The sequence below is a fragment of the Nanorana parkeri genome, unplaced genomic scaffold, assembly GCF_000935625.1.
Source record: "Nanorana parkeri isolate BGI_ZX_2015 unplaced genomic scaffold, ASM93562v1 scaffold1021, whole genome shotgun sequence".
Classification (NCBI taxonomy): Eukaryota; Metazoa; Chordata; class Amphibia; order Anura; family Dicroglossidae; genus Nanorana; species Nanorana parkeri.
The window spans coordinates 558,414-579,280 of NW_017307289.1; the positions used below are offsets into that span (position 1 = coordinate 558,414).

Below are 20,867 nucleotides of genomic sequence, written 5' to 3' on the forward strand. Positions count from 1 at the left end.
GAAGCAGAGGGCCCGCAGCTCCCTCATGCCCACCCACCCCCCGCCACTCTGCCACCCGCAGCAGTAGAAACGGGGCATGTAGGGGCAGCTGTGCAGGGATGGAGAGTAGTGATGGGCTCGGGCATGTTCGCAGCTCCACGTGCCGAGCCCGCCAGGAAGCTGACAGAGCTCAACGCCAATCACAGGCACTGAGAGATCTCCCAATCTCTGCAGCTGCCGAACGTGAACATGTCTCAGTGCCTGTGATTGGCGCGTCGTGCTGTCAGCTTCCTAGCGGGCTCGGCACGTGGAGCTGCGAACACGCCCGAGCCCATCACTAATGGAGAGGAGGCTGTGTCTGTCACCTGTCTGCCTGGCAGAGCCGCTACTGACATTGCAGGCACCGCTAGGCAGCAAATTCAGCTGTTGGGAGAGGACCTTCTCTCTACTTAGTCCCGCCCCCCTGGCCGCCGAGATAAAGTAGTTGCTGCAGGAGTCAGGTAAGGCTGGTGTGGATCAGGAAGGGGGGGGTGCAGAGTTTGAAGCTGATGATACCATTTACATTAGAATGTATTGATGTGACTTGTAGTCCTCCACATCTGATGGTATTCTGCATTGCTGTATAAGGATTATACAGCAATGCAGAATAGCATTAACTATGCAGAACTACAGGTCGCAGAAATACATTATAATATTAAGTAGGGATGCACCAGTGCCAATACTGGACATTTTCACCAGTACGAGTACTGGTGAAAATGCCCCGATAATAAGTGCAGATACTGGCAGAACTACCAGGGTCGCATCGGTCACATTTGCGACTGGGCCCTGGTGTTCTGCCAGTTGGGGAGGGACAGATGTTCAGCTCCGGATGCAATCTATCTGCGTCCATGGCATAATTGTTATGTGGTTATTAAGATAAGCTTGCAAGTGTTACCATCAGTTTAGGGAAGGTGTTATAGCAATCAAACTCAGAGTAGCTCTGAAAATGATTTAAAGAAATAAATGAGCTGCTTAGCCCCACATCTTCTTTCCCTTTTCTCCAGTCCTGTATAAGACTCACAAACAAGTCTATATTGTGTTTTTTCTCTTGCTTACCTTTGACATAAAAAGGATTCCTTCATAAAGCAGCAGGCTGACAGCGATACTCCACTTCTACCATTGTGTGGCAGCAGGTGAAACTGGCTTGCAGAAATCCTTCTCACTGAACGAAAGAGTTAAACACTGAGAACCAGGCATGGAAAGGGAACACATAGAAAATAATGAAGGTGGACAATACAAAAACTATGCATGTAGAGCACAAAGAACAATGATCAGAGGACATCAGTGTTACCTGTCATGAGATGAGCCTTTGTTGACCCCAGTACTACCCTCCTTAAAGAAGACAGACAGGAAACATTCAGGATAACCATCATTTCTTGCTGATGAGTCCTTGTGCAGGATGTCAGAAGGCTGATAGAGTTTATATGACTTTACACAGTGCTACAGCAGCCTGTGTGTACTGTAGAGGGTCTCTGTCCTAAACACGTGTAATACTATGCAGGTTTAAATACATGTCAAACCTCAGCACTTGGTGTTGGTGTAGAAGCTAGGTGATCCTATATGCAATTGCTGTTAATGATAAGTGTGCTTTGAGTGTCCTCCTGAAACCATGTTAAGATCTGTATGTGTATATAAAGTTGTGTTTGTCTATACAGGGCTGTCATGTGTCGGTGCTGTTCGTTCCTCCCCTTAGTACACACCAATAGGCTCCCAGCCAGTCCAGCCTGTGTAATCTTTTCATAGCCTGACCCTGACTCCAGAGGGAGACATACTCTTCTCTACTCCTATATTTGTTAACCCTTGTGTTACTGGACAAAAATAAACGTAGGCAGGGAAATAAGAAAGCCCAAAATAAAACGTGTGCAAAATCATAAATGTTCAAAACATGGTCTACAGCATTGTCTATCAACCTATTTCCAGTCATGGAATTCTTTAAAAAAATGCAAAAAGTAGAGAACGAAGCGCCACGACCTAGCGCAATGACTAAGGTGGGATGAGGCGGGGGGGGTGTGGTATTGAAATCACCTGTAGAGGGGTGAGCACTCGCTTCAACATGCAGAAAAAAAAAGGGGGAGGGGTGGTATTGAACTCACCTGTCGGTGGGCGAGCACTCGCTTCAACACGCAGATGGGGTGATGGGGTCGTATTCTTCCTTTCTGGTCGGCGGCGTGATGGACCAAGGTGGAATTGATGAAAATTAAATAACAAAGTGGTGAGGCTAGAGGATGAAGAAAGGCAAAAGTCACTTCTGTAACTCACTGTTGAGTTGGTGGAGGTATGATGTCAACAACAGAGGTACGATATGGAGCTTGAAAAATAGGTCATGCATCATTTTTTTTCCTGTACAGGAATGGAATGCGCTCGTGTGAACAGAGCCCAGAAATACCATTGGCATGCATGTCAGGTGCAGACAAAAAAACATTCTGGTCCGGACATGGTGTAAACAAGTACTTAAAGGAGAACTATGGGCTAACCTTTTTTCCCCATAATTCTCTTTAGGGTCACGTGAGGACATATACTAACCCCCTCCCGTGACCCACAGCTCAGTATAGAGCGGACAGATCCTGACAATACTGTAGAGATCCACCCAGCTGCGTGAGTGACAGCTGGCTCTGCCTATCTAGAGGCAGAGCCAGCTTTACCCTCCCCCATCTGTTCCTTCAGTCAGTGGAGGGGATCTCTGCGGGAAACCGTGACCGACAGTCGCCTCTCTCTGCAGGAAGATGATTGGGAAGTGAACGAGCTATGGTATGTGTTCACTCACTTCCCGATCTATAGAGCCGACGTTTGACAGTTTAAATATTACACGTCAAACTATGTGTGTAAATCACTCACTCCATTGTTCTCCTTTTAAGAGGCTTACAATCTAGGGTCTCTATCTCACATTCATGGGAGGGGCAATTTAGACGAGAGCAAACTAAAGCTGCCCATACACCTTACAACCATCGCACGATTTTTGTTGTGCGATGGTTGTAAAGTGATTCAAATTTTGTACGACCTGCTCATCTTGGACAGGCAGATTGTACTTGCGATCATCGCAAGCCCTCCCCTCTGGGGGGAGGACTTACAGATGATTGCAATGGTGAGCGAACAGTGTGCGCTTGTGCACCTCAGCCCGTGCGATCGCGATACCAACCCGCCAAAAATCGTAAGACTAAAGTCGCCCGACCTTACAGTATATGCGGTCGCACACTGCCCATACACCTGACGATAATCGTACAATCGCAGGATCACCCGAATCGTCAGGTGTATGGGCAGCTTAACTTTCCAGCATGCCTTTGCAGTGTGGGAGGAAACCCAAACAAGCACAGTGAGAACATGCAAACTCCATGCAGATAGTGTTCTGGCTATGTGACCACCTTTGCAAAATACAATACAAACATTTGGGTTTAAAAAGTAGTGCAAATGTCCCGTGACACAAAAAACTGCAACCGCCACCATTTTATTCTACAGGGTCTCTGCTTTAACCTCCTGCCATCCGCCCGTTGAGAAAAAAACGGACGGGTGGCAGACTCACACGGGCGGATTGCCGTCATCAGACAGCTTTTTTTTCTGCTTGCGCGCGCACGGGCAGAAAAAACCCGCCCGTTCTTTACAGCCGTCACCGGCCGTTTGATATACATACGATCGGCGGCTCTATAGCCTGCCGATCGTATGTATGTGCTGTCTGGCAGCGCACCCCCCCCCCCCCCCCCCTTCCCACCTATCCCCCCCCCCCCCCCCCCCCTCTGCCACCATGAGTGCCGCTCCCTCACCTTCAATCCCGGGATCCGCTAGCCCATCTGCGGCCCGGGAGGTAAGATGCGAGGGAGATCAGCATCTTCCTCCTTGCTGAACTCCCTCCGAGGTCTGAATGCAGAAGGGATGTGTGATACATCCCTTCTGCATTCACCAGTCAGTCATCTGGCTGCTATAGCCAGAGAGAAGAAACTGATGAAGCAGATCTCTGCTTCATCAGTTTCTTTTGGGGTCCCCAGGTGACACTAGGGGTCTTAGAGACCCCCAATGTCTCCATAAAGTGGACCTGTCAGTGCACCTGTGCTATCATATTGGGAGATTGTTATCCTCTATGTGATAGCAATAACAATAAGTGTAAAAAAACCATAAATAAAATAAGTCACATAAAAATGTTTAAAAAAAAACAAAAACATTTTTAAGTCCCCCACCCCCATTTACACACATATAAACGTAAATACGCGTTCGATGCGACAGCGTGCGAAAATTACAATTGCACTACACGTGTTACATATCGCCACGAACGTCGGAGTGAAAGCAATCATTCTAGGGCCATCAATCACTGATAACTCTAAACTGATGAGCGGTAAAAGCTTTTAAAGCGTCAGCTATGGCCAATTTTGGGTATTGTCTTTTTTTAGGTTTCGTGCGCGCAATTTTAAGGCTTGACATGTTTGGTGTCTATTTACCCGACGTGACCCCGTCTTTTATATTTTACCAAAAGATTGGGTCATTATAAATGTTTTATCATTTAATATAGGGGAAAGTTTTTTTTAAAACAAATATCTGTAATTTTTACTTAATATATTAAAAAATAAAAACCCCAGTGGTGATTAAATACCACCAAAAAGAAAGCTCTATGTGTCCCCCAAAAAATAGCATAAAATTAGTTTCAGTACAGCGTTGCATGACGGAATAAATGTCAGTCAAAGTACCGCAGCGCTGAATACTGAAAAATGGCCTGGATGGGAAGGGGGTTTAACACCGCGGACTTCAAGTGGTTAAAAAAAAAAAATGTTTTGTGGAATTGAAGTAACCTCCAGGCCTAAAATGTTCATTTTAACATTGTTAAAAATAAAGGGCTCAGCAAGTATGTCCCCTCCCCTGGTTGTCAGTGACCCTCCAATAACTGCACACCTATTATAACACAGTAGTAAACGATGACAGCTTGGGTTTCTGAAGAGAGCAGGACCGGTGTTCAACAACACCCGGCCACTTGAGGGCGAGGGCCAGTGCCAAAGCCTGAGGACTGAGGAGCACATCCGCAAATCACGTGATGCACAGCCAACCGTTCTCATGAGAGCGTCACGCACAGTAGCGTTTTACGGCACTCAGCGTCATACGTCACAGGAAGTGAGTGTGCAGGTTGCTGTTGACGCTTCCGGTTGTGGCGGCCGGTGTTTCTTTCTCATTTTCCTAGCAGTAGGTTTGGACACTCAGCAGACATGAGGGACGTGACCGGCTTTCTACAGCAGCAGCAGAGCCAGAGCTCGTCACCTGAGACGGCCGCGGTATGGCACCAGATGGAGGAGAACTACAACAAGAAGTGAGAGAGACGGGACACTGCCATACACATAGCACTGCACATAGCCTGTCACTGTTCCATCCAGCATCGTCACACTGCAGTGTCATTATCAGTAATGAGTCCTTTTATGACACACTGCACTATATACATAGCATATTACTACAACACTACACACAATGTACTATACACACAGTGTAGTGATACAAAGAACAATACTATCCGTCTGTACACACTGCACTATATACATAGCATGTTACTACAACACCCCACACAATGTACTACACACACACACACAGAGCGTAGTAATACAGAGAACTATACTATCCATCTGTACACACTGCGCAGGTGACCATTCTCATGTGTTTTTGCTCACCATCAGAATTCCATTCTTATCTATTGTGCTCAGACATTTGAAGTTTTAGGCCCCGTTCACATATAGCGAATTGTCGCTGCGATATCGCGCAGTTTTGCCGCGCGATATTGTGAGAAGTCGCCGGCCAATGCTATTCAATGGAGCTGTCTTAACTCCATGTCGCAAGTCGCTTCTACCGGACCCTTTTTTTGGCGGATTTTGCTTTTTTTTTTCTATGGAGCCTGACGGAGAAGGTTGCGCTATCGTCGCTGGAACGTCGCCCCGAAAGTCGCGCTATCCCGGCCGCTGCAAAGGTATGTCGCTATATGTGAACAGGGTCCAAAGCTTGAAATGGTGCATGAGAGAGCTGTGATGAGCGCTTTTTGGCCCCATAGACTGTAAATGTGCGGCACAAGAACTCCAGGAAAAGAAATGTATTAACCTTCGCAGTGGGGCTACCTCTGTACTGCAAGGGTTAAGTGCTTATTTGTGTTTAAGTCGTAAAAAAAAAAAGGTAAACTCACCAGACCACCTGAGCCGGCTTGTTCTTAGTCTGGTGCTTTGAGCGTCTCTGCTACAGCGGTCCAGGGATCCTGGTGTCGTCACGTTCCATACACTGTGTATAGAAACAAGGCCGCCGAGATGCAGTCCTTCTGTGCAGTGAGGAGGAGACACACTTTAATCGTCACTGAAGCAGATGGTTTGGTGAGTATAACTGTTTTGGTTTTTTTTGGGGGGGGGGGGTTTTAGCACCTAGACAAAATAATGAGCACTTAAAAGAGAACTATGGGGTAACCCATAGTTCTCTTTAGGCTCACAGGAGGAGATAAACTAACCTCCAGTTACCCAGAGCTCAGTATATAGCGAGCTATTGCCCGCTATATACTGAGAGGGCCGCAGCTGGGATGGCTCCTGGCAAACTACAAAACAGCATAAAAATGTGCATCAATATGCTCTGCTCGAGTGTGAATGAAGGACAATACTGAAATGGTGACTTTCTATTATTCAGTCATTACCCCTTTTCTCTGGCACTGGCTGATATTATAGAAGAGAAGTTAAAGTGGAACTCCAGGATAAAACGTTTTCTGCCTTATGTTGTGAACGAAGATGATATCTCTAGTGATGGGTATCACAGGTTGGAATTGATGCTGTATAAGGTCAAAATCTTATTAATTCCAAAAATTACAGCAGTGCTGGACTTTTGGCGCTGTGGAGATGAGAACTATGAGAGCTGCATCTGTCGTACAGTGAAGAGTAGAGCTGCAGCTAACGATTATTTTCAAAATCGATTAGTTAGCCGATTATTACGTTCGATTAATCGGTTAATCGGATAAACGATAAAATACATTTTAAAAAATGGCTCCAGTGATGGACTACTAGTTTGTATTGAGATTGCACTCCAGGGCCAACTGAGTGGAAGTAAAAAAAGAAAAAAAAAATAGTGTGGTGTGCAATATAGTGAAAAGGAAAGTGTAAAATTATACAGCAATGAATGCAGAATGGCAGCAGCGAGCGTGAGGAGGTGCGGCGTGCAGCGTGGGTGGAGCCGTGAACAGGGCCAACTGATCGGAAGCCGATTAATCGATTATTGAAAAAGTTGACAACTTTTTCAATAATCGATTATGTCGATTAGTTGTTGCAGCCCTAGTGAAGAGATTCTGTTCTTCCCTCTTTACTTTCCCTTTGCGCGTTCCCTCCGCTCAGCGCCAACCAGGTCCTCGCATGTGAGGCACCTCGGAAGGTACAGAGGAAAGAAAAAAACGCAAGCTTTGGCGCTATGTAGGGCTGCAACAACTAATCGACATAATCGATTATTGAAAAAGTTGTAGTAGCTTCTAAGCAATAATACCTGCAAAACAAGAGGTTGAATACTTGCCTTTCCCACTGCTCGTGCTGCCAAAACACCACTCCCATATTTTTTTCATTCCAGTAGAAATGAATTTGACATATATTTTGCATGTAGTTCTGCCTGTATGATATTTGACAGCAGCAAACACGTTTTCTTTTCAGGTTATGGCATCAGCTGACTTTGCAACTGCTGGACTTTGTGCAGGATCCTGAGTGTGTTAAAGGAGATGGACTTATCAAGGTAAGGACGGTATCTCACAGGAGACCAGTCAATATTGGAGTAGCATCGGTATTCTGTAAGTTACATTCTTGTAATGCTTGTTCACATCTCAACTTGTTTTACAAACCATACCTATAATATTCTTATGTCATTCCATTATCTTTCCACAGCTATATGAAAACTTCATCAGTGAGTTTGAGCACAGGTATGAGCACATCATTTTACCGGGCTATGCACTACAGCTGTGTTGCTACTTCTCTCATATGCACCGTCTCGTTTGGTCTGCTGGATAAGCTAGCAAAGCTCAGGCTAAGTTAGATAGGAGATTTTCAGTCATTTAGGAACTCCAGATTAAAAAAATACATACACAAAATACACAACTTACAGCCAAAGATAAAGTGGACACTTTATGGGTACAAATCTCTAGTATGACATTTTCTCCCCCCCCACCCCTTTACCTTCAGAAAAGCTTAAATTCTTTGTAGTATAAGTTCAACACAGTGCTACAAATGATCCTAATGGCTTTTGCTCAGTGCTGACTCGATGGCTTCACACAGTTCTTGCAGATTTGTTCGTAAACCTCCAGTTCCACTTTGTGCCGCAGGATTCATGTTTTGGGAACCACATTTCGACACTGCCATCTTCATATTGCAATACAAATCATGATTTTTAGACCAGGCAATATTTTTCCAATCTTTAGTCATTTAGTTTTGGCAGTCCTGTGCTCACTTTTTAGCCCTAATGCGTTTGAAAATGCGCACCAGAGCTTATTACAATGGGAGACTTAATAAGTGTTTTTTAAAAATCTCTTTCTGTTGTACATAGTTTATTGGCTAGCTACCAATGATATGCTTTACCCTCTACATCAGTGCTCTTCCAAGTACTGTATTGGGCCTGTTAATGTTTAGATGTGTAATGTACATGATCCACAATGTTTAGCCCTTGGTCCTTTATTAATCTTCCAAGACCCACATTCTTTAGATTTACGCTTTGTTCTTTCCTCTCTTTATTTTTCTTATACAGGATTAACCCATTGTCACTGGTTGAAATAATCCTTCATGTAGTCAGACAGATGACAGGTAAGGAACGTTTTTACACTAATGTCCTGGGTTAGAGTGTGCCTTTAAGGAGTCGTCTTGTGTCTCACAATTTAGAGACAAATGATTCAGTGTAAACATTTTTAGTTGTGTGTTTTTTTTTCTTTTTCTTCTAGATCCCACAGTAGCAGTTACTTTTCTAGAGAAGACTCGGGAGAAGGTGAGCAGCTTTTAGAAGTTTATGTTAACTAAATGATGCTTATTTATTGTGGTATTGCTATCATATAAACATACTGTATGTCATATTAAAGTGACACTAAACTCAGGAGTTTAACCTTCAAAATGCATTCAAGTACCTTTTTTAATTATTATTTTAAAAAAATGTATCCTATTTGTGTATCACTCGGCTGTAGTTGCTCAAATCATCTCTGCATTGGTGCTGACACTGTCCTTCCTTCTGGAGGGTGATTACTTTTGTTCCCCATGGTCCCTGTGTGTGTTGTAAAGTAGCCACCGCTCCAAGTTCCCTCCTGTGATGGACTACAATCTCAATACAAATATGTAAACTAAACATGAGACTGTAGTCCATTATGGGAGTGAGCTTGGAATGGTGACTACTTTACAACACACACACACCATGGGGAACAAAGTAGCCACCCTCCAGAAGGAAGGACAGTGTCCGAATGAATTCAGAGATGATATGAGGATCTACAGCTGAGTGATGTACAAGTAAAATACATTTTTGTTAACAGCCAAGGTACTTGAATACATTTTAAAGATTTTACTCCTGAGTTTAGTGTTCCTTTAATGACCTAGAAATTCAGTCAAGCTGTAGGGGACAGCAATAAGGCAATATGTATCCTTGCTTCAGGTAGACTGCTAAATACACAGTTGAAACACATGCATGTTGTCTGTTTTACCTGTCACAAAATCTGTAATTCTATTCAGCCAGTCTTGTGAATTACACAACTCTGCCACATTGCGCAGTTAGGGAGCTCAGAACCGTATTTCCTGGCTTTGGTTTGTAGCTTCCCACCCCTGCTTCAGCTTGCTCTCTGGACAATGAACCAGGCTGAGAGACATAAAGGAAGGAGAGGGCTGCAGGTGGCAGAAAGCATCTGTTTGATGAGCCTGACTTAGCAACCAGACTGCAATTGTGTTTCTTTCCTTACATGATTATTACCTCCATCAGTTTTCTTTTTGAACATTGGTTGCAGCAATTCACTGCATCCACTATAATCGCATTCAAACAGTAAACTGTTCCCTGTAGATCTAACAGCTGTTTGACCCGATTCCTAGATTTACTATAGACCTTACAGGAGCATATGGTAGATAAACAAATACTAAGCGTCATTAAATCTAAGTTCAAATGCAAAGCAGTAACTATGTATAATGAGACCTAATAGCAAATCCATTGGGCCCCTTTAACCCCTTCATGACTGAGGCCCTTTTTTCAATTTTTGCACCCATGTTATATTCCACATTTTAGGCCTGAAAATGACGTAAAACCCCCCAACATTATATATTTTCTGAATGCCAAGACCCTATAGAATAAAATGGTGGTAGTTGAAAATTTTTATGTTGCGCAATATTAGCGCAACTAACTCTTACTTTAGCCCATTCAGGGTAAGGTAACAGTGTTTCCTCATAGCCCTCTTTTCCCCCCTACAAGGTATACTCACCCACCTGCACTATCTTACCACCATCCCTTTTTGTTGGAGCCCTTTCTTTAACAGAGCATGGCTTCTGGGTATGAGGGAGCTTGTTAAATTCCCCATTAGGCAATGAACAGATCTGAGCTGCCAATCTCCAGGCCCTAACGCTGTCAGGTAGCGGGGCAGTGATGACTTCCACACGAAACTGGAGCCTGCACAGGGTGGCCCCCTACAGCATGGGAGCATGGATAGGTAAGTATAACCTGCTGAGGTTGGAACAGGTAATATTGTCTCTTAATCATCTCAACATGCAAGTCTATGTTTGTGCCTCCCTATTTATATTTAATTTTATTAATCTTTTCTAATAGTAAGAATTTTTTATAAGTGATTTAAGATGATACTGAAACCTTTAATTTTCTAGATTCTGATTCCCACCTCCACTTACATTTTTAGGTGAAAAGTAGTGATGAAGCAGTGATACTGTGTAAAACCGCCATTGGAGCTCTAAAATTAAACATTGGAGATTTGCAAGCCACCAAGGTATGTGATCATTTCTCCTACACAACTTCACTTTTCCTGGATGTCAAAAGTATGTCTAAAAAATTATTTTACACCCTGGTTTCTGGCTACGTCCTGAGCGCGAGTGTGACATTATTGGGCCTTCTCCCAGGATCTGGGGAACACCTAAATCTTGCAATATTCACTCCAGCTGTGTGTAAGAGCAAATCTTTGTGCGACTTTTTGCTTTCTTGGGAAATGAATCAGCAATGTCACCCTTGCCTAAGGAAGCTCACTAGAAGTCAGATGCAAGTTTTGAGGGGAGGGGGGTTTGCTTAAAGGGTTATTGCACCCTCAGCGGTTTTTGCATATATCTACAGCTAGCAAGCAGTAGATATATTCAAAAACATTTAAAAAATAAAAAACCTTTTAAAAAGGGTTTAAACTTACCTGTGTCTTCGCTGTGCTCTCCCTCCCGTCCAAACATCTGAAGAGTCTCGGGCGTCCACAAAGGATTTTGGGGCGGGCGCATTGCGCACTTCAGATGTTTGGCCGGCAGACGAGGAGAGAGACAAGGTAAGTCTATGGAGCAGCGTGCACCCGCACAGACTACATGGGACATGAGAGAAGAGGAGGACACGAGTCAAGTTGGATCGGAGACCCGCACCAGCGCTGGAGGGACAGCTAAAGAAGATGATCGAAAAGAGGCATCATTTAAGGTAAGTCCCTACAGCAGGATTGGGAAGGGGAAAAAAAATTCTGACTTTAATGTCGCTTTAAAGTTCATTCAAACATACGGACGAGTTGTGATAAAAAAAAAAAATACAGTGAATGCTGCTGCCAAGTGCCATCCAAGGGAAAGGCAGGGTTCTTCAATACGAGTCCTCTTTTGTGAGTGTTTTTAGTTGCGCTGTCGTGGCTGCCTCAATGTCCTGAATAGATTCAAAACATTTACCTTTCATTGTCATTTGGACATTGGGGAAGAGCCAGAAGTCGCATGGTGCCATATCGCCATAGTAGTAAACATACTGTATGTGGTAGGGAGGCACAGATATCAGTGCCGATACTTGGCATTTTCACGACAACTACCAGGGTTGCAGCTCGGACCTGTCTCTGGTGCTCCACCACTTTCCTGAAGTAATAAGTCGATTTTGTGTTAGAAAAACTGTCACATGACAATAAACAAAATGTATCAGTACTTGTGTCTAAGTACTTGGGCAAGTATTAGTACTTGTACTTGCAAAAATGGTATTGGCACATTCCTTTGTATATGTTTATAAAAACAAAATCATACATTAAAACAGAAATGTACAAATCCCAGGAGCTCTGTGAGCTCCTTACAAATGACAGCTGCCTCCTAACTTTTGCATTTTTCTCTAGACTAGTCTTGGAGCTGGAAAAGTATTTGTACTTGTACCGAGTACGTTACTTGGTATCGGTGCATTCCTAGTATGTGGTTCAGCTGCTTGTGGTGCTCGTTCATTATATGGGTTACCTAAAAGAAAGTACTGATGACCTGTTTTGAAATAACCTTGTAAACAAAGTTTAGATTGCTGGGCATGACTATTGACTTTAATATCTGGATTCTGTTTACCCCGATATGTAAATTGTTTATTTGATTGTAGGAAACCATTGAAGGTGCAGAGGAGATGCTTGGAGGACTTGCTGGTGTCACGTCTGTGCACAGCCGCTTTTATGACCTGTCTAGCAAATATTACCAGACCATTGGCAATCATGCTTCCTATTACAAAGATGCTCTGAGATTTCTAGGCTGCACAGACATCAAAGACCTACCAAGTAAGCATTTTATGGTTTATATTTAACATGGACCTTCAGAATAAATGAATGTACCTGTGTGCTTCTGATTTTCTCACCTGTGCTCCAAATTAGTTTGATGACAATTTTTAGGGATATTTCTTTTCACTTTAAATTAATTTTCTCTAAGGGCCTATTCACACCTTTCTAGCTCAGTGCATCATGCCGTTACATTTGTTGGCACGTTGTGCTATTAATTTTAGAAAGCAAAAAAAAAAAGCCATTCATTTTGAAACTTTAAAAAAAATGCGCAGTAACAATGCCTGAGTCAAGCGCAACATGAATGACTCGTCAAAATAACAAGCTAGTTAACTGTGAAAAGCAGGAATCACCAGCACTCGGTAAATGATGATCAAATAATAAACGTCCATTTACCGAGTGCTGACGATTCCTGCTTTTCACTGTTGTGCACGGCGCCATCCGTGAATATCACTGCGAGCACCACCATTGCTATTTGGCCGGATATGCTGTGAGGAGTGCGGAGGGACTTACCATTTTCTAAGCTAGTTAACTGGACTTTATTCTGGACTTAGAAGAGAGAGTTTCAGTGTGTAGAAGTCTCCCCGTTCTTGTTTGTCCTTACACAACAGTATATCAAACGCCTGAGAAGGATGGGGTGCACAGGCAGCAGACAATCTCAGCAAGATCACTACATTCACCAGAGTGGGAGAGAGCATCATAAAAGATTAGCAAGGTTATTCACTAAAGGGTGAAGGGATTGGAGAAGGCAGGAGAAGTGAACAGTCTAGGACAACATAGCTGAACTGGAAAGTGAGCTGAATTGGAGAATTTTTCAGAATCAGCTATGTTGTCCTAGATTATTCACTTCTCCTGCCTTCTCCAAACTCTTCACCCTTTAGTGAATAGCTCTGTAGATTTGGTCAGCCTTGCACACTGGTGCTGTGGAGCCAACCAGGATGTTATTAGTTCTGCCTTGTAGGATACATATGTATTGACTTGCAGTTCAATAAATATATAATAAAGGTGAACTCTAGGTTAACTGCTAAATACACAGATAAAATACATATAAGGGAGCTGCTTTTTCTGGAGAAGGATTTGTATTTTTGTCCCTCCGGTCCAGAGATTTACACAGCTCCGCCACACAGAACAGGCCTGTCTTGCAGGGAAGATATTTGATGTTTTTCTGCTGCAGTTCAATAACATTTACAGGCCTCGCCACTCCTCCTTTTGCACTCTCCTCCCCCTTAGAATGCTTCTTGGCCTGTTTCTGCATTGGCTGACACCATGTCAGATTCCGGTAGTTAAGCTGCTTGCTTAAAATAAATAAATGTAATGATCTATTAATGAACACAGAGTGGCCTTTTTATATCTCTTTGGAGTTCACCTTTAAGATTTGTTTTAAATTGTCTGCTACTACAGTGGTACTTCGGTTCACAAGCTTAATTTGTTCCACGATTCTGCTCGCTAACCGAATCAAATACTGTACTGTGTGTGCTAAAAAGCTTCACAGCAAGTGTGCACAGGTCTGTCTGCAGGGAAGATGGTCGTGTTCGTCATCCAAATTGGAGTTCGTGAACGGAAGCAACATTTTGCTGAACTTTCTGTTCGCGAGCCGAATTGTTTGCGAACAGAAGCGTATGTGAGCCGAGGTATTACTGTCCATTTAAAGTCAGACTTTTCTCAGAGTGCAGGTTGATGTTACCCTAACATGATATAATTGCTACTTTATTAAGTGACTGAAGTTACATTACTTATTACGGTCTTCTTTTTTGGTTGCAGTAACAGAACATCAAGATAGAGCCTTTACACTTGGCCTGGCTGGGTTACTTGGTGATGGGGTCTATAACTTTGGAGAACTGGTAAGTTCTTTCTGTTGGTATGTTAATAGGTGCGTGCTGATGTGCTTATACATTTGTAGTGCCTCCTAAACAGCATAGTAGTGGAAGGGCTGATTTTTATAACTATTTCAATAAATTCACGCATTGAGACCCTTTTGACTTGTTCCTGCAGTTGATGCATCCAGTATTGGAATCACTGCGCAGTTCTGATCGACAGTGGCTGATAGACACCCTCTACGCCTTCAACAGCGGCAACGTGGAGACATTCCGTGCCTTGAAAACAGCATGGGGACAGCAAGTGAGGACCACACAATAGAAAAATAATTTTAGTAGTTTTATTTTGTGCTTCTGTGTATGTTTTACCATAATATGTGTTTCCTATTAGCCTGACCTTGCTGCGAATGAAAGCTTGTTGCTGAAGAAGATTCAGCTGCTGTGTTTAATGGAGGTGAGATATCTGTTAGACTTCTGATCATTATCTGTTGTAACATAAGAAACCACATTTATGTATTGTGTGTTATGCAACACTCTCCAACGTGTTCTTTATTTCATCTCCTAGATGACATTCACACGGCCAGCAAATCACCGCCAACTAACGTTTGAAGAGATAGCAAAGAGTGCACAAGTCAATGTTAATGATGTGAGTTCAGACTGTTTAACATATGGTAGTCACTGTCTGCGTCTGTTATAGTGAAGTGATCTACCCTGACGGATATGCATTCATCTAGAAACATTTTAGGAGATTTTCAGACATGCATGATAATGCCAGGCTTGACAAGTTTTCTGTGAATCTAGGAGCCAACTAAAAAAGTTAGGAGTCAGGTGTTTTTTAAATGTGCACGTTCGCAGGGGTGGGGGACTTTAATTTTTTTGTTTTAATTTTAGTTTATTTAACTTTTATTTTTTAAACTTTTTGTTTATTTTTCTTCATTGCTATCACATGGGGAGGGGGGGCTCACAAGCCCCCTATGTGATAGCACTTTGGAGATGACATGTTCTTTTTAAAGTGACCTTAGGGTTTATGACCCCAAGTGTCACCTTTCCACTTCACTGGCGAATTACAGTTGCCTGCTGAATAAAAACACAGCAGGCAGTGGCTGACAGCAATAGCCAGCCTGCTATTGGTTATTTTAAATTGCGCTAGCCAATAGCAGGCTGTCTATTGCACCCTCCCGTTCTGTCAATTAGCAGAGGAGGGACCTGAAGGAGACTACTGCTCCTAGCCACTGGGTGGGACACTTGTCGCTGGCTTTCTAGCGCCGGCGACAAGTGCGCCATCCAGGGGCTAGGAGCTGCTAAAGGGGGGGGGGGGGGGGGGCACAGCGGCCTCTCCTCCCCGCTGGGCTCCGGCTGTAGCAGTCCGATCCCTGCTGCCGATACATGCGTGGAAAGCAGCGATGATTGAAGAGAGCACAGACCACTGCAGCCGGCATCCAGCGGGGAGGAGAAGAGCAGAGCTGATAGTGGTGACAAGAGGTGGAGGCAGCAGCAAGGGACAGTGAACAGGCTACCAAGCCCAGGCGCCAAGACACACTTTCTAGTCGACCTGGCGCCTGGGATTTGTCGCGCATTGTGTTAATGTGATTGGCTTCATATAAATAATATCAATTGGTGCTACCATTTCAAAAATCCTGTTTCTGTATATTGTTCGTAAAAGAAGATATGTATATGACAGCGGCCATATTTCCATTTTACACATGTATACTCCACTTCCTGTTATGCTGTACAGTGAATGTGCTTCACTAAACTGATTGGAAAATTGAGTTTGATACAATACAGTATGCTTTAGGCCTTGTTCACACCAAGCGCAGGTGCAGAGCAGATCAGTTGCAGACCGGATCAAAACTGCGTCCAATGTATTCCAATGGTATTTTTTGCTCCAGTTCACATCGCAGTGTGCAGTTCCAGAGCAGGTGAAAAAACTGCAGTAGGCCCTATTTTACCTGCTCTGGATCTGCAAACGCATCGAAAATGCATTTGGTGTGAACAAGGCCTTAGATCTGCTGTCAACTATGAAGTGCAGAGGCCTTTAACCGCTTGAAGACCAGGTGTTTACACCCCCTTCCTGGCCAGGCCATTTTTCAGTGTTCCGCGCTGCGATACTTTGACTGACATTTATTCCGTCATGCAACGCTGTACTGAAATTAATTTTATACCATTTTTTGGGGACAGATAGAGCTTTCTTATGGTGGTATTTAATCACCGCTGCGGGTTTTATTTTTTACTATATTCAGGAGAAATTACTGAAAATTGCGAAACATTATGTTATAAAACAACTATTACCCACTTTTTTGGTAAAATATAAAAGACAGGGTCACGTCGGGTAAATAGACATCAAACATGTCAAGCTTAAAAATTGCGCGCACTCGCAAAATCGCAAAAAACTAGCATACCCAAAATTGGTCATAGGCGACACTTTAAAAGCTTTTACCGCTCATCAGTTTAGTGTTATCAGTGATTGATGGCCCTAGAACTATTGCTCTCATTCCGACGTTTGCGGCGATATGTAACATGTGCGGCGTAATGGGCGCAATCGTCGTTTTCGCAGGTATGCGCACCTGACGCATGTTTACATGCGTGTATGTAGGGGTGGGGACTTTAAACATTTTTTTCGTTTTTTTCAATTCTTTTTTGTGTAACTTTAAAAAAATTTGGGGGTAAACTTTACACTTTTTTTACAATTTTTTTTTTTTTTTTTTTTTTTTTTTTTTATTATGGAGACATCAGGGGTCTCCAAGACCCCCTAATGTCACCTAGGACCCCCCTGAAGAAGCTGATGAAGCAGAGATCTGCTTCATCAGCTTCTCTCCAGCATCTGAAGCTGGAGAATGCGGAAGTGATGTAATATACACCACTTCCGCATTCTGACAGCGGAGAGGGGACCGGAGGGAGCTTGTGTTCAAATAGCGGGGTTTTCCCGCTCGCGCGTGCAGCGCCCCCGAGCGGGCGGATGTAACAGGACGTGTATACACGCCCAGTTACATCCAAGAAGCTCCCGGACGGCCGTGTATACACAGCGGCTGGCCGGGAGCTAGTTAAAGAGCTGATCTCAACAGGAATAGATATTCGTATTACTCCATATTCTAATGACCACTAGAGGGACTATTTACCAATCTGAAATGTAATTCTCAAAATCTGGAATTACAATCAAGTAAAAATCACTTGAAAACTGTCTTTACACTCGAAAGGTCATTCTGTGTATGTTTCACTCCTCTCATTACTACCCTTTTTAAAAACGAACAATATTGTATCCTGAACTTGAATTACCCAATAAATAGTTCTTCGTAAAAAAAAAAGAATTCATAAAACCCCTTTTCTTGTATAGTAAAGCAGAAGTGAATTTAGGTCTCTTTTTCTTCTTGAAGGTGGAGCTGCTGGTTATGAAAGCATTGTCTGTTGGTTTGCTGCGGGGTAGCATTGATGAGGTAGACAAGCGAGTACACATCACATGGGTCCAGCCTCGAGTTCTTGATCTCCAGCAGGTAATGTGATAATTTTGTTGAAGTTTTGTTTTAACCATTTGCCAAAGATCTGCATTCACCATTGTATAATTGGACTTCTGGCAGGTACACTTTAGGACAATATGACAATCTTGCATTTCTACTTTTACTAGTAGACAAAGCCTCACTACTTGGTATCTTCCACTGGTTTCCATGCTCACAACATCTGCATCTTTACCATCATGTTCCTAATGAGTCTGATGCTGTAGAAATGCAGATCCAACAAGGCTGACAGATTCTGAGCAGCATCCTCAGAGGGAGCTTACACAGAATAATGTGACAAGGTGCAGCAGCTACACCCAGATTTGATCAAACTTGCAGTAAAGTTATTTTGGTGAACTGTCTTTGAACAGTAATTGTTCCACTGATAGCAGTAGCAACTGACTGATTTATTTTGCAGTTGTCTGGGCCTTTACACATGCATGTGTATATTTTGTTTCCCAGCAACGTTCATCCCCTTAAAGAATAATTAAACCCTCAGGGTTTTGTTACATGTATACTGCTAGCTAGCAGTAGATATATGCAAAAACATAAAAAAGAAAAAGTTACAAAAAAGGTTAAAACTTACCTGTGTCTTGGGCGGCTGCAAAGGATCATGGGGCGGGCGCGTGCGCAGTAGAGGTCTTCGGCGGGGAGAGACACAGTGTAAGTCTATGCACGCAGCCCAGCACCGTGCACCCGTACAGGCTCCGACACAGAAGACTCAGCAGTCAACGCTGGATCAGAGACCGGCACCAGCGCTGGAGGGACAGCTGAAAACTACTGATGATGATCGGATCAAGAGGCATTATTTAAGGTAAGTCCTTACACTAGAGAGGGGGGGGTGAATATCACTTTAATGTTACTTTTAATCTTGCATATGTAATTCTAATCACTTATGTTTCCCTAATAATAAGTTATTTTTCCTGATGTGTCTCCTTCCCTGCTCCCCAGATCAAGGGTATGAAAGACCGTCTAGAGTTCTGGTGCACAGATGTGAAGAGCATGGAGATGCTGGTAGAACACCAGGCCCACGACATCTTGACGTAGAATCCTTTCAATTCACCACCCAGAGATTGCGACAGTCCCGTCTCTGCCACAGGAATCTGCTGTATTATCAGCACAGTTTGGGGATTAAATCAGGACTCATTTGGGAGCAATCCATTTCCTCTAATATCCGAGGCATCCGGCAAGCGTTCTGACTTTAGGTCGAAGATTCAGCCTCTTTGTTACGTTTTAGGTTTTGTGTCTGCACTGAGATGGCAAATAAACCAATTTCTGTAAAGTTCTTAACTCTTGTCTTCACATATTACATCAGATTGTGTACAGATAGCAGCATGCACTACAGCAGCTTGCAAGGTGAATATAAAACAACAGCTTGTTTTCACCAGTTCTTTACCTTGCATGATTGACTAAGCATAAACAATATTATTTCCGTATAATTCAAGCTCCCCAGAGCCTCTCCTCCTCATGCCATAATCCCATAGAAGGGAAGGAGATTGTGGGAGGCAAGGTACATGTGACTTTTTTTTCCCCCCCCAGAACAAGCGCAGCCCACAGGTTTGTGCTGTTGTCACATACGATGTTGCCTGTCTGAAGATGACATAGAGTCAGCCACCTCCTGGCCAGGGCTATGAGACCTGCCTGTAGCTTTAACCCAGTGTGTTCTGGTCCCCCAAGCATACAAGTTGCAACAGCCTGGCAGCATTTAGTTTGGAAAGCTGCATATACTCTGGGCACTTGGGGGGTAGGGGTGACCGAGTTCCAAAGAGTTGGAGGATGAGGCCAATATAAGGAAGGGGATGCAGGTGACTGCTCTGTCACCATTGGACAAGACATGGCAGTACCAGCTCCAGTGGTGTGCCCCATCCTGCATCTTTCTTAGTTGCCAGAAGATTGATCCAATGTGCCGTGAAGGATATGTAGAGTCCCTGCCCATGCTTACTGGACCATGTGTCTGTGGTCATATGTACCCTGCTGGTGACTGTGTGGTCCAGCAACACAGACACATTGCATACCACATGCTGGTGGAGGGAAGGGCAAAATAAAGGCAACTGGGTACATGTCACGGGTAGCACGGGCCATAAACTCATTGAAGGAGACTAACTTCACAAGCTAGAATGGGAGCTGCTTCAATGCCAGCAGTTTTGATAAGCTGGCATTAAAATTCTAAGCATGGGGGTTATTTGGGGACTCCAGCAGCAAATAAGGTTAAAAAAGGCTCGCACTGCAGAGTTCTGTAGATCAGCCCTGGGGATACCAGTGGCCTGTACCTGTTGGGCAGTACCGGCAGATGGATTTGGATGGCTACTTCCCCCAGTCCTCCGCATGCTGCTACTGCCCCTGGCCAAAATCGTTCCTTTCTTCTGTTCTACTTCGCACTTTCCTCCTTTCCAGTAGGTGGGACCCACAGATTGTCTGCCACCCTATTATTACCTCCCCTCCCTTTATCGCTGGAGCCTTCTTTGCAGTAAGCTTCAGCTGCTGGAACATTACTGCCTCCTGCTGCTCCTTGCCTGATGTCCCCCGACTGCTCTTTTGCTGAACCCTTCTCTCCAAATAATTGTCACCTTTGGACATAGCCAAGATCTTCCTTCTGCAGAAGTTGGTGTTCGTGCGCTCAGTTAATTCTCTTCATAGCCAGTTTGTGGGGCTATGGCAGGATTAGCAGTAGAGGAGGAGGAAAGGGCGCACTAGTAGCACTTGCAGATAACTGACAGCTCTGCAAGTGGGAGGAACAAGAAGAGAAAGGCTTTACCAGCCACTTCAGCACCTCCTGTGTGTAGCTACATAGTACGGCCACTCTGAGCCAGAAAAGGCAGACTAACTCTAGGTGGTGCGGCTTGACCAAAGCTTTGTCCTTCAGAAATTGCTCACCCCCTATTA

The 20,867-nt window shown here is 43.8% G+C and overlaps 2 protein-coding genes across 3 annotated transcripts in view; one reads left to right on the plus strand and one right to left on the minus strand.

Annotated features, from left to right (window-relative positions):
• Window positions 1-1,525, minus strand: part of LOC108795891 (NAD-dependent protein deacetylase sirtuin-3-like) — an 8,285-nt gene extending 6,760 nt beyond the window's left edge. The window contains exons 1-2 of the mRNA XM_018567219.1: window positions 1,310-1,525; window positions 1,075-1,180 (exon numbers count right to left, since the gene is read on the minus strand). Of these exons, the coding sequence (XP_018422721.1) occupies window positions 1,075-1,180; window positions 1,310-1,391 (188 nt within the window). The 5' untranslated portion in view covers window positions 1,392-1,525. The remainder of the gene's footprint in view (window positions 1-1,074; window positions 1,181-1,309) is intronic.
• Window positions 1,526-5,075: 3,550 nt separating this feature from the next.
• PSMD13 (proteasome 26S subunit, non-ATPase 13) lies at window positions 5,076-19,274 on the plus strand. 2 transcript variants are annotated; one of them, XM_018567217.1, is made up of 13 exons: window positions 5,076-5,299; window positions 7,641-7,719; window positions 7,869-7,903; window positions 8,722-8,777; window positions 8,912-8,955; window positions 10,844-10,930; window positions 12,514-12,685; window positions 14,444-14,523; window positions 14,675-14,800; window positions 14,888-14,950; window positions 15,062-15,142; window positions 17,868-17,984; window positions 18,936-19,274. In XM_018567217.1, the coding sequence occupies exons 1-13, from the start codon at window positions 5,199-5,201 to the stop codon at window positions 19,029-19,031; spliced, it is 1,137 nt and encodes a 378-aa protein (XP_018422719.1). In that variant the 5' UTR covers window positions 5,076-5,198; the 3' UTR covers window positions 19,032-19,274. The 2 variants fall into 2 exon arrangements, with proteins under 2 accessions (XP_018422719.1, XP_018422720.1); XM_018567218.1 differs by lacking the exon at window positions 7,641-7,719 and adding an exon at window positions 8,013-8,023 and having other exon boundaries at window positions 7,869-7,944; window positions 8,686-8,777.
• Window positions 19,275-20,867: the final 1,593 nt, after the last annotated feature.